Source organism: Oryctolagus cuniculus, chromosome 10 (genome assembly GCF_051225735.1).
Source record: "Oryctolagus cuniculus isolate XC-2025 breed Fujian yellow rabbit chromosome 10, ASM5122573v1, whole genome shotgun sequence".
Lineage (NCBI taxonomy): Eukaryota > Metazoa > Chordata > Mammalia > Lagomorpha > Leporidae > Oryctolagus > Oryctolagus cuniculus.
In genome coordinates, this window is record NC_142876.1 from 87,864,705 (window position 1) to 87,880,451 (window position 15,747).

General features: G+C 40.5%; 1 protein-coding gene across 13 annotated transcripts in view; it reads left to right on the plus strand.

Annotated features, from left to right (window-relative positions):
• The window catches only part of LOC138843963 (uncharacterized), a 291,590-nt gene that overhangs the window by 2,616 nt on the left and 273,227 nt on the right, over positions 1-15,747 (plus strand). For 12 of the 13 annotated variants that reach the window (XR_016214240.1, XM_089305469.1, XM_089305474.1 and 9 more), the window contains exon 2: positions 9,900-9,991. Coding sequence is in view for 11 of the 13 variants with exons in the window: in XM_089305469.1 (XP_089161595.1) it covers positions 9,900-9,912 (13 nt within the window). In the remaining 2 variants the exon portion in view is untranslated. The remainder of the gene's footprint in view (positions 1-9,899; positions 9,992-15,747) is intronic. The other variant, XR_016214241.1, reaches the window with a different exon arrangement.

Here is a 15,747-nt window from a genome sequence, read left to right on the forward strand (position 1 = left end):
TGGGTAGAGGTAATTTGTACATTTCTGGGCAGAAGTTTTAAGACCCACCATGTGATTTGTTATGTTTCTTTTTTCCCTCTTTGTTGATGAATAGAATTTTTCCATAGAGGCTGTTCTGATAGCCTGAGTCCTGGTGTCAGAATGACCCACAGTGAGCTGCAGGTGGGCCTTGATGGAGAGGTAGCTGAGCAGTGAATGTGTTTTTGGACAGTAGCAACAGGATTCTATGTCTTCTACTATTACAGCACAACATAAACTAAGCTCATTAATAACAAGAGTTCACACAACTAGCAAAGTAGCTGAGCCAAAATGTTACCTCATTGTCCTTGCATTCTAGGACAGTGTCCTTATTCTGTGCATCACAGTCCACTAGATTTTGGATTATAATGTTTCTTACAGGTGTTTAATAATAAGAATTACTGTTAGAGTTACTATCAGTCAAATCCCTGCTCCATACCAGGCATTGTTGTAAGTGCCTTATGTACATCATTTAAGCAATCACCACAGTCTCCCCTTTTCCGGATAAGACATCCAGGCTTAGAAAAGCTAAGTAACTTCCTCAAAGTCATTTTATCTATTTGTATCTCTTTAGACAAGGCGAGTGATTATTTAAAATATTATCTACCTACATATCACTTGAATTGAGAACTTGCACAAAGTGTTACTATTGAGTCTACTCCCCCAGGTCTCTCTTCACACCCAACATTCCTCTTCGCTAATATGGTGCCAAAATTCTCCAGTTCTCCAAACACCATGTGAAGTAAGCCAGAATGATGACAATTGGCGGCGTAATAGCTTAGACAACAATTGCTCATTGTCACAGGATCCTCTTCACATTCCAGAAATGTATGAGCTTTCAACAGCTGCATTACCAAAATAGCCCAGAGTTCCATATCACATTTGCAGTGTTAAATGTTTTGTAGACTTTGGGGTTAGAACCTTTGCATTCAGACTTGGAGATAACATTGGGTTCCCTAAACTGGGTTGTGAGGGGCAGAAGAGATGATGTAAACACTGCCACAGTATTACTAATGGCAGCTCAGTGACCACTTCTTTTTCACTCCAAGATCTTGAAAGATGATGTCCTTCTTACTGTAATAAATCTATTGCTATGATGCAATGATCTTGTTGACTTTGGCGGGGCATCAGTGATCCATTGTAGTGACTTATATTTATTTAAATCAAACATTTTTGGTAGTCTTTTGATTTCAGCCAGGGACTTACAGACTTACTGCTAGGAGGGTTTCCTTTGACAATCCATTCACTTCCTACAGTTGTTCTAGTTCTTGAGAGAGAATGACTTCACTCCTCCCTCCAACAGCAGATATGCAGCAATGTTTACAGATGTTTATGACTGTCACAACTTTGAAGGATGAAGTGTGCTGCTGGCATTTAGAGGGTATAGCCAGAGATGCTGCTCACCATCCTGCAGTGCAGAAGAAGACCCCTCCCCCAACAAAGAGTAATCTGAAAAATGCCATTAGTGCCAAGGGTCAGAAATCCTCATTTTTTTTTGACAGGCAAGTTAGAGAGAGAGAGAGAGAGAGAGAGAGACAGAGACAGAGAGACAGAGAGAAAGGTCTTCCTTTTTCCATTGGTTCACCCCCCAAGTGGCCACTACAGCTGGCACATTGCGGCTGGCGTGCTGCACCAATCCGAAGCCAAGAGCCAGGTGCTTCCTCCTGGTCTCCTATGCGAGTGCAGGGTTCAAGGACCTGGGCCATCCTCCACTGCACTCCTGGGCCACAGTGGAGAGCTGGACTGGAAGAGGAGCAACTGGGACAGAATCTGACGCCCCAACCGGGACTAGAACCCAGGTGCTGGTGCCACAGGTGGAGGATTAGCCAAGTCCTCACTTTAAAAAAAAATTATTTATTTATTTGAAAGGCACAGTTACAGAGACACAGAGGCAGAGAGAGAAAAACAGCAGAGATCTTCTATCCACTGATTTACTCTCCAGAAGGCCGCAACGGCCAGAGCTGCACCGATCTGAAGCCAGGAGCCAGGAGCTCCTTCCAGGTCTCCCACATGGATGCAGGGACCCAAGGACTTGGACCATCTTCTACTGCTTTCCCAGGCCATAGCAGAGAGCTGGATCAGAAGAGGAACAGCTGGGACTTGAACCAGCATCCATATGAGATGCCAGCACTACCGGTGGCGGCTTTACCCATTAAGCCACAGAACCAGTCCCAGAAGCCCTCACTTTTTAATCCAGCAAGTAAGGACTGAGTTCCTATTATGTGCTAGTACTTATATAGGTACTTTAAAAAAATTTTTTTAGATTATTTTCATTTATTTGAAAGAGATACAAAGAGGCAGAGGCGGAGAGAGAGAGGGAGATCTTTCATCCATTGGTTAACTCCCCAAATGGCTGCAATAGCCAGAGCTGAGCTGATAAGAAGTCAGGAGCCAAGAGCTTCCCCCAGGTCTCCCATGCAGATGCAGGGTCCCAAGGCCTTGAGCCGTCTTCCACTGCTTTCCCAGGCCATAGCAGAGAGCTGGATCGGAAGAGGAGCAGCCCAGAGTAGAACTGGTACCCATATGGGATGCTGGCACTTTAGGCTGGGGCTTTAATTCGCTGTGCCACAACACAGGCCCCAATCTAGGTACTTTAAATAGCTCATCAACATGACTTCACCAAGCTTATATTTTAAGTGGGATACACTTTTAGTCCAATTTTTGAAAGCAAAGTATTTTCTTTTTTTTAAGATTTATTTATTTATTTGAAAGTCAGCGTTACACAGAGAGAGGAGAGGCAGAGAGAGAGAGAGAGAGAGAGAGAGAGAGAGGTCTTCCATCTGATGGTTCAATCCCCAGATGGCCTCAACGGCCGGAGCTGTGCCGATCCGAAGCCAGGAACCAGGAGCTTCTTCTGAGTCTCCCACATGGGTGCAGGGGCCCAAGGAGTTGGGCCATCTTCTACTGCTTTCCCAGGCCATAGCAGAGAGTTGGACAGGAAGTGGAGGAGCCGGGTCTTGAACCGGTTGCCCATATGGGATGCTGGTGCTTCAGGCCAGGGCATTAACCCACTGTGCTACAGCACCACCCAGCCCCCAGGTATTTTCTTAAAAGGCAAATAAATAAAACCAAATATTTGATCAAGTAACAAAACCAACCATTTTGCATCTCAAAGAGGGTTAGTCTTGGATCAAACCTTCAAAAACCAAAGTCACAAGGGGCAATAGAAGGACTTGTATTATTCAAGAAAATTAAATCTGTTTTTCAGATTTCATCTGGGTTTCATCTTCCTATGTGTCTGTGACATAGAAAAAGTAATTTAAAATTTTATCTTTATCTAGGAGGTTAACATAGGAGGGAACACTGCCCACATATTATGAAATCTACAATACAGAAATAAGTGAAGAGGTGAAATGTGTCAAAATGTTATATATGTAACTCTCGGTTCATGCTACTAATCAGAAATTTCCAAATCTTTCCTTAGGTGATTTGGTGAGTGAGTGGGTAAATGAGAAAGTCAAGAACACAAACATGTCTGTGCACTTTTCTGTGTTTTTTGTTTGTGTACAACCGTTGGTCCACAGGATGGGAATTTTATAATAAATATAACATTGATTCTTCACTCAAAGGTCAAAAGAAAAAGCTGTCTATACTTTCTTATGTTTCTGTCTTAAATGGATACAGTAAAATTTGTGTGAATATGTATATGTGTTTGGTCTAAAACTTTATCACAAAATAAGATTCCACAGGCTTCCTATTAGAATACCTGGTATTCAAACAAGGTCATTTTTATTAATAATCATATCTGATAAAAGTTTCAGTATGGATGGCCAGTGTGAATTCACATTGTCAAATGATTTTCCCATCTTTGTTTTTAACAAAACAGATCTGTGTAAATTTGGACAAGCTTGAATATATGCAAATTAGAGGAGCAAAATCAACATCAAAGGATTTGTCATTGACCCCAGGGAAAAATGGTAGCAACAGTAATCATAATAATGACTCTGGCAGCACATTAAGTATTAAGTTGCTGCTGTATGAATGCTAAGTGCTTCCATAAGTCTAACTCATTTAGTTTCCTCATCAGCATTATAAGTATGCTCTACTGTTATTCCCGTTATGCAGATGAGAAGATTTAGGCTCTAAGAAATTTAACATCTCAGCTAAGAGTTTAAGAAGAGTAAATAGCAGAGTCAGGATTTTCCTCCTACTCTCCTAACTTTCCAAGAAAAAGATGATACACGGATTCCATTGCAAATTTGAAAATCTCACAAGAACAATATTTTTTCTTTTTTAATGTTTATTTATTTGAAAGTCAGAGTTACACAGAGAGAGGAGAGGCAGAGAGAGAGAGAGGTCTTCCATCTGATGGTTCACTCCCCAGTTGGCTGCAACAGCCGGAGCTGCACCGATCCAAAGCAAGGAGCCTGGAGCTTCTTCCGGGTCTCCCACATGGGTACAGTGACCCAAGGACTTGGGCCATCTTCTACTTTCCCAGGGCACAGCAAAGAGCTGGTTGGAAGTGGAGCAGCTGGGACTCAAACTCGTGCCCATATGGGATTCCAGCGCTTCAGGCCAGGGTGTTAATCTGCTGCACCACAGCACTGGCCCCTGGCAATATTTTTTCTTGCTGAAGCACAAACAAAACTCTTTTGTGGGAAGTGAAGTAACATGGGCACCATATTCTACTCCAACTATTATTCTGTAGGTATACTAGAACTCTATTAGAAAAAAAATCCTTAGTTTTCTCCAAGGCTCAATCATTCTAATTATTTTCATCTTTCATAATTAGCTGTGTTTTCCAAACTGCTCATCATTTTTATGTTCTTGGATCACTCCCATGTTTTCGCAGACTCATGGAGTACAACAGCTTGGAGTTAATTGTGCTCCACTCACTGCAGTTTTTGAATGAAGTAAATGGATCCCGAAGACTGGAGGCCTCTTGCCTAAGTCTTCTTCCCAAGGAAAGATTCCAGCATAAGGGGTGATAGCCCAAGTTCTAGAATCAGATAGACTGAGTTCATCGTATTCTGGCTTCGACACTTCCTTGTGTGACCTTGGAGAAGTCACAGTCTTGTCATTCAGTTTCCTTATCTTTAAAGCGGAGATAATTATTTGACCACCCCCATCAGTGTCTGAGAAAAAGTGCTTGCAAGGGTACCTGGCACCAGATAAGCTCATGTGGACACCCACTAAAATGACCACCAACAATGGCCAGGACATGGTCTGTGATGCTCGCACCCTGAATGCTGATCTGGGAAGCAATATTCAGAATACACCTTTTTAAGAAAATTTTTGGAAAACTTCCTTCATTCTTTTCAAAAGTCTCATTTCTTTTTTCCCTCAATTCTTTATTCTTCTTAAGCCTGTAGACTATCCATTGACAAGCAAATTTCCTTGGAGATTAATAAAAGTACTGAATCATTCAAAATATCCTTTGGGGGGGAAGACATACCTACCCTTTCTAAGATTATATAATTCAACTTTTCTCTTTCTCTGATGATTATAAATGGGAAATTGGCAGTAATTTTTATGATTTTCTAAAGAATAATGATATTTGGCAGTGGTTACAACTAACAATTTTTTTCTTATTTACGGAAGAATTCTTCTTAAAATTTTATTTATTTACTTGGGAGGCAGACTTATAGAGAGAGAGAGAGATAGAAAGGTCTTCCATTCGCTGGTGCACTCCCCAGATGGTCTCAGCAGGCAGAGATGAGCTGATCCAATGCCAGGAGCCAAGAGCTTCTTCTGGATCTCCCACGTGCGTGCAGGGGCTCAAGCACATGGGCCATACCTCCAATTCTTTCCCAGGCCATAGCAGAGAGCTGGATCGGAAGAGGCACAGCCAGGGCAAGAACCAGGGTTGTGGAATCTGGCTCCCCAGGCAGAGGCTTAGCCTGCTACACCCTAGCTCCAGCCCCAGAAGAAATATCTGTATGTAAAAAACTTACAGGTTATGAAGATATTAAAGATCAGTTAATAAAAGTATGTAATCCACATAGTACCAAATGTATTTACTTTATTTCACTCTCCAGATAGTCTCCAGAAAGTCTTTAGACTTTGTGCTTTGTTATTACAAAATAGCTTTCACATCTGCTTCTAATGAAGTAAAAGTTATTCTTTCCTAATTTAAACCTATAAGTAAAACACAAATTTAAATGAATTTGAATACAAGGTATTAGAAAATTGAGTCTTCTGGCTTCCATGGTCACATTCTCCAACTGCTTAGCTGCTTCCTCACAGTTGATGACTGTGAGGATTCTGCTGAATCCACACACAGAGAGAGAAGCACAAATCCACTATCTAAAATTAGCTTTTCGCTAAGTTATATCGCACTGCACTTTTACACCTGCTTACAATAATGCACCTGGGTATTATTGGCAAATAATACTCAGAAGAAAGGTACAATTACATATTCTTTTCCAGAAATAGAGGACAAGTTAAAATAATATTTAAAAAGAGAGAAGGAAGGGAAAGGAGAAGATAGGAACAGAAGGTCTTCAGAATGGGTGGGCCAGTGTTATCCAGTTCCCTGCTAATGTACCTGGGAAAGTAGCTGAAGATAGTCCAAGTATTGGGGCCCCTGGCAACTACATGGGAGACCCAGATGGGATTCCTGGCACATGGCTTTGACCACCTGCTGGTTCACTCCCCACATATCCAGCAGGTGAACATCTCTGTATCTCCTTCTCTGTCTGTAATTCTGCCTTACAAGTAAATTAATCTTAAAAACAGAGTATATGAATCTTTCCATAATCTGGTCAGCAGATATCATTACCAGCATTATTGTAAAGTGCTTTTTTTTATTTTTTTAAAATTTTTTTGACAGGCAGAGTGGACAGTGAAAGGGAGAGAGAGACAGAGAGAAAGGTCTTCCTTTGCCGTTGGTTCACCCTCCAATGGCCGCCGTGGCCGTCGCACCGTGCTGATCCAGTGGCAGGAGCCAGGTGCTTATCCTGGTCTCCCATGGGGTGCAGGGCCCAAGTACTTGGGCCATCCTCCACTGCACTCCCTGGCCACAGCAGAGAGCTGGCCTGGAAGAGGGGCAACCAGGACAGAATCCGGCGCCCCAACCGGGACTAGAACCCGATGTGCCGGCGCCGCAAGGTGGAGGATTAGCCTAGTGAGCAGCGGCGCCGGCCGTAAACTGCTTTTAATCAAAATGTATTCCATGTCAGACAAGTGATAAGTTCCTTTTAATAGTTCATATTAGTTATTATTATACCCAGTTTAAAAATAATGGAGCTGAAACACAGATAAGTTGAATTACTAGTCCAAGTTCATGCAACTAAATGGAAACAAAGCCATGCTTAAGTCAGTAATCCTAGAGATTTTGAACTAACTGTATACTTCCTGATTATCCAAGAAATATACATCTCTCAGATCCATAGCTAGAAGCTTGAGATATTGATGAAGATTTCATGTAGTCACCAGCCCCAGCTGCCTATATTCTCAATCTGTGTATGTCCTTTGCTTTTGGTCTTACTGCTAATGATTTTGCAACATGATTTTCATCTTAAGAAAAGCACTAGTCTAAGTTTGTTTTCGAAATAACTGATGTATTTCTTATTTTGCCTTTGGGCTATAGGACATTAAATACTGAGGTGATAGAAAACTGTTACATTCAAAAAAGTTAATCACTACTTAGCTCTATTATTACTCTAATTAGGGTTCTATTATACTCAGTGGTAGAATAACAAATGAAACATGATTATGTATTGTTCATCTGGTGAATTGAATGCTATATTACTTTTTCTTCTATGTGTTGAATAAATTAACCAAGTGAAATTGCAATTTTCTTTTGAATGACTTTTGCCTATGTCTAACGATCAATTAAAAGTAATTTTGTTTTGGTTTGATATGTGTAAAATGGGTGTGTCTATGGGGAACTTATAACACACAAATAAAAGCAAATTAACCCTTCTGGTACCTTTCCTGCTCTGTTTATTTTGCCAATATTTATAGGAGTAAAAATATATTTCCCATTAATATAGAACCATGTAAACCACAAAAAGGAGTCCTTGACCCCCCTACTCCTGCTTTTGCCCAGGAGTAACAAATGTCCTGTACAGAGATGTATTTATGTGTCAATATAGGTATGTATATATAGATGTATATCTATACTCATATTTAATATGTAATTATCCCATAAATCACATAAATATAATATATACATGTATTACATATTATAAATCTTACTATATATATTATTATGTATTTGTTTTATTCACTCTGCATTTTTTCATGGTTACATTTCCTTTTCATTATTACACACAGATCTACTTTGCTGTTTGCAAATTCTGCATTGTATTTCATCATTAGATATAACCAATCCTGTATTGTTGAACTTTGCGAATGCATCTGTTTTCACATTACAAGTATAGCAATATGTAAATATAGATATGTCTATATTCTCATAAGATTTATAGGTAGTTTCTAGGTAGTAAAATTATTTGATCAGTAAAAAATTATGTTTTGTTAGGTAGTCTTCTACTATCTTTATCTCCCAAAAATTTCATTAGCAGCTTTTCAGTCAGAAAAGGTGTCGATATCCAGTTCCCTAGTTTTCTATAGAAGGAAGCTCCAAAACTGTTGAAATCTTTACTTAATGTATGCTAAACTGATCTTCTGTATATAAAGAGAAACGAAAATGAATCTTGACATGAATGGAAGGGGAGAGGGAGCGGGAAAGGGGAGGGTTGCGGGTGGGAGGGACGTTATGCGGGGGAAGCCATTGTAATCCATAAGCTGTACTTTGGAAATTTATATTCATTAAATAAAAGTTTAAAAAAAAAAGAAGGAAGCTCCACTTTTTGGTACATCTGCCCTTTAAGGGAAATGCTTATTTGCTTGCAGTCATTCTCATTGGCATAGGCATTTGGCCTACCATTTAAGATGTGCATGTTCCATATTAAAATGCCTGGGTTTTTGTTTCTTGGCTCCAGTTCCTGATTCCAGCTTCATGGCAGTGCAGATCCTGGGAGGCAGCTGGTGATCACCAGATAGTTGATTCTTTGCCAGTGACACGGGAGACCTTGGTTGAGTGCCCAAATCCTGACTCCTGACTCTGACACTGGCCTATCCTTGGCCATTCTCAGCATTTGGGGAGTGAAACAACAGGCAGGAGTTCTCTCTCTTTTTGTATCTGTTTCCCTCTGCCTGTATCTGCTTCTCAAACAAACAAAAAAAATGGAGCTTCTCAAATGGCAGAAAGTTCCAGATATATACGTAGAATAAGTTCTAATGTTCTTTGCACAGCAGGGTAACTATGGTTAACAATAATGTATGCTTCCAAAGCACTAGAAGAGGCAAGTTTGAATGTTTTCTCACAAAGAAATGATAGATGTTTAAAATGGTGGATATGCTAAGCACTCAGGTTTGATCATTATGCAATGCTTCTATGTAAGAACATCATACTGCACCCCCAAAATCTGTACTATGTATAACCTTAAAAACAGAATATCTGAGTTCTAGCTGGACATGTGGCTATGAAGATGATAGTACATTTTCCTGCCACCTTTGCAGTCAGGTGTAGTCACACCTGTCTTGTGGATCATATTACAGGTATTTAATTATTTATTTATTTGAGAGTGGGAAGAGAGAGAGAGAAAAAACAAGCAAGAGCACACTCCCATCTACTGGTTCACTCCCCAAATGTTCACAATGGCCAGGGCCAAAGCTAGGAGCTGGCAATGAAATCCAGGACTTTCATATAAGTGAAAAGAACCCAATTACTTGGACCATCACTGTTGCCCACTTGGGTGTACATTAAAAGGAAGCTAGAATGAGGAGTTGGAGCTGGGACACAAACCCAGGTGACTCCAATGTGGGATGTGGGCATCTTAACTGTTAGGCTAAATGCCCACTCCTCTTCTTGAGTATTTTCTTCACATAACTCACTTGCATTCCTTTTGCTTCTCTTTTTTCCTGGTAACTAGAAGCCATGTATGATCAAGAGCAGCCACCTTGGAGACAATGAAAGTCACGTTTGGAGGAAGATAGAATATTCTTACACCTGATCAGTTACAAGGTAACACGTTGTTCATGTGATTATTTGGGGGGGGGGTCTCTAGTGGTTGCTAGGGTACTTTAGAATAGAGAGCATTAATTTTTTATTAAAATGGCATCCATTTTGGGAAGTCTTCTGTAATTCCACCTATTTTAGTCATTTGTCAATCAGAACTAGTCACTTTTATCTTATGTTCATTGTACTTTGAAAATATTTTATTTAGTACTTAAATTCATTCCCCTGGCTTTATCATAGTTACCTTAATTTAGCTTCTGTTTCTGATGTTAGAAGCATTACCTAATGCTCCAGACTGTTCAGACTGTTCTGATAGCATCCTATGTTTCTCTGTAACAGTTGTTTAAATTTACTCTTCCAGTATTTATCTTCCCTTTGCATTGTATAAGCTTCATACAGAGAGGAGCTTGGTTGAAATTCAGGTGACTTTGTAGCCAATATCCATATATTTGTTGAATGAACAAATAATCTCTTTGAAGGTAGGAAATGTGAAATGCTCATTTTTGTAGCCAATTTATTGGTAACCTCAGTGTCAGGTGGTTATTAGGTAGACAATTAATCCAGAATGCAACATATTCATTTAGAATGGGATGATATTAAATGAGCAGAAATGGAATACCGTCGGTTCTGTGCAGTTCTATATAGGGTGGTAGATGGGTATTTTTGGTCCAGAATTGCGTCACAAAAAGCATATCTGGCATTGTTTCTCATAGCAAATATTTTTAAATGCCTTTATATCTGACAAATGATTGCTGGTAACAGCAACAATAACTCTAAATGTGCCAGAATGGAATGGTTACTTCACAAATTCTAAGATAGGTCTTGTTATTTAAAAAGCAGTTGTATACAAAACTGTTTTAGTTTGTACTCCTATACTCATATTTCTACAGTCAAGCATTTGTGAGAAAAATATAACAGTATTTAATTTACTTATTTATAGGTAAATTCAAAGCATGATTCCTGCATTATTAGGAAGATGGAATATATGCTTATATTGTAATTGGGCAAATAAACATATGGGATACTTGTACATACAAATGACTTCTCAATCAGTTATTACTACAATTAAGATTACAAAAATGTCTTTTTGCAGGCAGGCATTTCACTCTTGTAAATGGAAAGGAAATTTCTAAGACTGACACAGTTTAGACATTTCCAAATCAATGTTATTCAGAATATTTGTTTTGTATCTTAATTCATTTCATTCAATTTCCCTGTAATAAAATTGGTTTGATATTTGGTCCTCTAAACTTTTAGAATATTCCATTTTACCCATGAAATGGAAATGATCAGAATCAAACACATGCAGTAGATATCAAGAATGTGTTGATTTATTTGATCATCAGTTTATAACACAAAATAGTGATTTTCTGAATATCACTCTGGCCACTCTTCTTGCTGTCTGAATGGCTTGTTATTAAATGACTCTTTCCTAAAAAATACTTTATGACTGTTTTTCCAAGTATAATCAGGAGTTAAAATCTATACCCCTTTTAATTTGCAAGTTCACTTTTATGATAATCATCCAATGTGCAAAACAGTTATTATTCAATTGAAGGAAATTCTGAGTTTGTGAAACCATACCTGATATTATTAGCTGTTTCAGGATTGTTGTTGGTTTTTTGTTTTGTTTGTTTGTTTTTGTTTTTGCTGAAAGTCATGCTACTTGAACACATGGACTCTATACTTTGGTCTCCTTTGTTTCCTTTAAAATTTATTCAGTGGAGAAAAATGCCCCCAGGCCCTCTGAAAGAAGCCTTAATCATGACTCTGGTTTACTCACAACTCTTTTTTAAAATTGGCTTATGCTTATTTAAAGCTGTCTTGAATCTAAAATTTGTAGTTTTTAGTACCATATTAGAATCACAATTGCAAACCTGGTTAGAAGTTAAATCTTCCACCGGTCCCCCAGCCACCAGCCAGGGCTTGTGCAAGTGAGAAGAAGGACTGGAGCTGTTGTGCATGGATTGTTGCTTCCTTCCTTGCTCCTCCTCTCTTTGTTGCTAACAGCCTTCTGATAGGCATGGAGAGGAGCTGGTGGAACAGGAGTGCTGTTCCTTGACTGACACTGTGTAAACTGGCCTCAACTCTCTTTCATTCCGGAATATTTTCCTCTGCTTCAGAATGACTCTTCTAACTCCCACTGTTGGGAATAATTCACTGCCCCTCCTTTTTATGAATGTTATTTAAGGTATACAGGTTTCATGCATTTCATATATACTGCGGGCTCAGGAATATAGTGATACTTCCCACCCTACCCTCCCTCCTGCCCACGCTCCCACTGTTCTTCCTCCTCCCTCTCCTATTCCCACTCGGAATTTTTACAAAGATCTGTTTTCTGTTTACTTTTTACTCATAAGATTAACCCTACACTAAGTAAAGAGTTCAACAAATAATATGAAGAAGAAAAATTGTTGCTCATCAGTCTAGACAAGGGCTGCAAGCAATCATCAGATCTCAATGTGTTGATTTCACTCGTATAAGTCACCTTTTAGATATTCCATCAGTTAGCACAGATCAAGGAAAACACATAGTGTTTGTCCTTTTGGGACACTTGCCCTCCTTGACTTCAGCAAAGGTGTGTCTTTCTGAACTGCCCACTCCCTTCTTCTGTGTCGCTCCCCCTCTTCGTGGAGGAACGACACTAAACCCTGCATAGGTTTCCTATCCGAGTCACGGCACCATTATGTCGCTCCCCGTCTTCGTGGAGGAACGACACAGGACCCTGCGCTGTTCTTTTGTCTGCTCGGCCCTCCCCGGGTTTGCTGCTGGTTCTTCCCGGGTTGGCTACCGACCCTTCCACCTCCGTGGAAGGGCGGTTCCCCCTGCCACATTCCCCACTTGCGCGTGGGAGCGGCACACCACCGGCCGGCTCTCTCGGGGGCTGCACAGGTGTTCCTTCAGATAGATGTTCCTGGTGCATGTTGTCTCTCTCCTCCTTTATAGTCCTCTTCCACCAATCCCAACTCTGCTACCCACACGCGGAGTACGCTGCTCTCCTCCAATCAGGAGCAGGTCCTGCTGTTTATTGGTTGAACTGGAGGTAGCTGTGTAGAAGCTGTTTCCTCCTCTCCCAGCGCCATATTGTGGGAGAGCAGATGCACAGAATAAGTCTTAATTCCAGTAACTTAGTCTAGTCCGAGTTGCTCCCAGTTGCTCCCCACACTTCTGCAGCTGCTGAGGAAACTGGCAGTGACCTCAGGACCCCTTCTGGTGAAGCCCTGTTGGCATTGCAAGAAATCCCCTGAAAACAGGATCTAAGAAGTCCTCCTGACAGCTCCCTTACATGTGGCCCATGGAAAAAACTCATACATCCTCTTCCCCAACTATTTTTTTAAAGATTTATTTATTTGAAAGTCACAGTTACATACAGAGAGAAGGAGAGGCAGAGAGAGAGAGAGAGAGAGAGAGAGAGAGAGAGAATGTGAGAGAGAGAGAGAGAATGTGTGAGAGAGAGAGAGAGAGAGAGGTCTTCCAACTGCTGGTTCACTCCCCAGTTGACCATAGCGGCCAGAGCTGTGTTGACCTGAAGCCAGGAGCCAGGAGCTTCCTTCTGGTCTTCCTGGATGGGAAGTGGAGCAGCTAGGACTCGATCTAATGCCCATATGGGATGCCGGCACTGCAGGCAGCAGCCTTACCCGCTACACCACAGCGCTGCCCCCCCCCAATTAATTTTGAGAGAGCAGGTCACCCAGAGTCTCCACTGCCCCATTCACTTGTCCTTTTAGCTAGCCTATTATATTTCTCAGAAGAAAGCCATTCATGAGCTTGCATTTGCCAACTTCAGGGGATAAACATTGAGCTCCATTTTCATGTTTATAAGTTTTTAAGGAGTCCATGTACTTCCATAACTTTATAAGTTTTTTTTTAAGATTTATTTATTTGTTTGAGAGGCAGAGTTACAGAGAGAGAGAGAGAGGAGAGACAGAGAGAGAGACCTTCCATCCACTGGTTTACCCCTTAAATGGCTGCAATGGCTGGAGTTGGGTCAGTCTGAAGCCAGAATCCAGGAGCTTTTTCTGGGTCTCCCTGTGGGTGCAGGGGCTCAAGCACTTGGACCATCTTCTGCTGCTCTCCCAGGAATGTTAGCAGAGAGCAGGAGCAGAAGCGGAGCAACCAGGACTTGAACCAGCGCACATATGGGATGCCAGCATTGCAGGCTGCTGCTTTACCTACTATGCCACAATGCCGGTCCATATACATTGGCTTTTAAAGCTCTTAGAATGGGCTGGCGCCGCAGCTCACTAGGCTAATCCTCTGCCTGCGGCGCTGGCACTCGGGGTTCTAGTCCTGGTTGGGGTGCCAGTTCTGTCCCTGTTGTTCCTCTTCCAGTCCAGCTCTCTGCGGCCTGGGAGGGCAGTGAAGGATAGCCCAAGTCCTTGGGCCCTGCACCCACATGGGAGACCAGGAGGAAGCACCTGGCTCCTGGCTTCGGATTGGTGCAGCGCACAGGCCGTAGTGGCCATTTGGGGGGTGAACCACCAGAAGGAAGACCTTTCTTTCTATCTCTCTCTCTCACTGTCTAAATAATCTACCTGTCAAAAAAAAAAAAAAAAAAAAAAAAGAAGGAGTTGTGCTTGCTCCTTTAAAAAAAAATTAGAAGACTAGCCCAGCCCAAGATCAGATATGATTTATGGGCCTTATCTCCACAAAATCAAAATAAAAAGTGTATTTTATGGTTGTGTTGCTATAAGGAGGACTATAACCCAACCTGGATTATATTAATTTTTTCTTTGGATTTTAAAGAAATTTAAATACCTTTATAAACCCCTAAAAGCATTAGGGAACTCAGGCACTGGGTCTACTGGGTGTATTGGAGAAGCCAACTGGGAATGAATTCCATAAATATTTCATAAATATGAGTATAAAAAAGCATTTGAACAAGTGACACTCATGAGGTTTCATAACAATACCTTTTTATTTTGATTTTCTTCCTAATATCAATTTACTGAGCTTCTACCAGGTTCTAGGCAATATAGTAACAAATACAATTGCCACCTGATGATTTCAGAATTTGATTTTGTATGAAGTGAAATAGTGGACACAATGATGGGAAAAGAATGACAGGGCAACAATGTTACAAAATATAGAAGACAAGACAATAAATCTTAGGTGATTGAAATGGATTATGCTACAAATTTTTGGGGGAATATGGGTGCCCCTTTGGTTGGTGAGGGATAGTCATGTTCCCATTCTTACTGATAATAAATATTGCAAAACCCTTGGCTTGGGTGTTACCTGGTTTGCATTCTCTGAAATATCCATGAATTTTGGCTATTTGCATTTCTAGACTCAATTTCTTCAATATAAAAAAAAAAAGGTTTAGAAGAGATAGTCTTTGTTATCTCTGCTGCTCCATAGGGAAAGAATTAAGGGAAAGAAAGTAAAACATTTTGCCATCTGATAAATCCAAATTAAATTTATGAGTGCACACAGGCTCTAACTATTATTTCTTCAAACGAATGAAGTGTCTCACTCATTTAATAAATGTTTATTTAATGCTTACTCAACCATAAATATTGCACTGCTGGCGTTAGAATAGTGATGTCCAGCCAACATAGGGTGTGAAACTCTAGTCATTGAATAAAGTGCCCCATTTCGGATATTCCAGTGTATTGAACATTGCAGTAACACATAATTTTATTATTAGAAAACAAAAATTGTGCTTCCATTACTTTTTTTTTTTTTTTTTTTTTTTGGACAGGCAGAGTGGACAGTGAGAGAGAGAGAGACAGAGAGAAAGGTCTTCCTTTGCCGCTGGT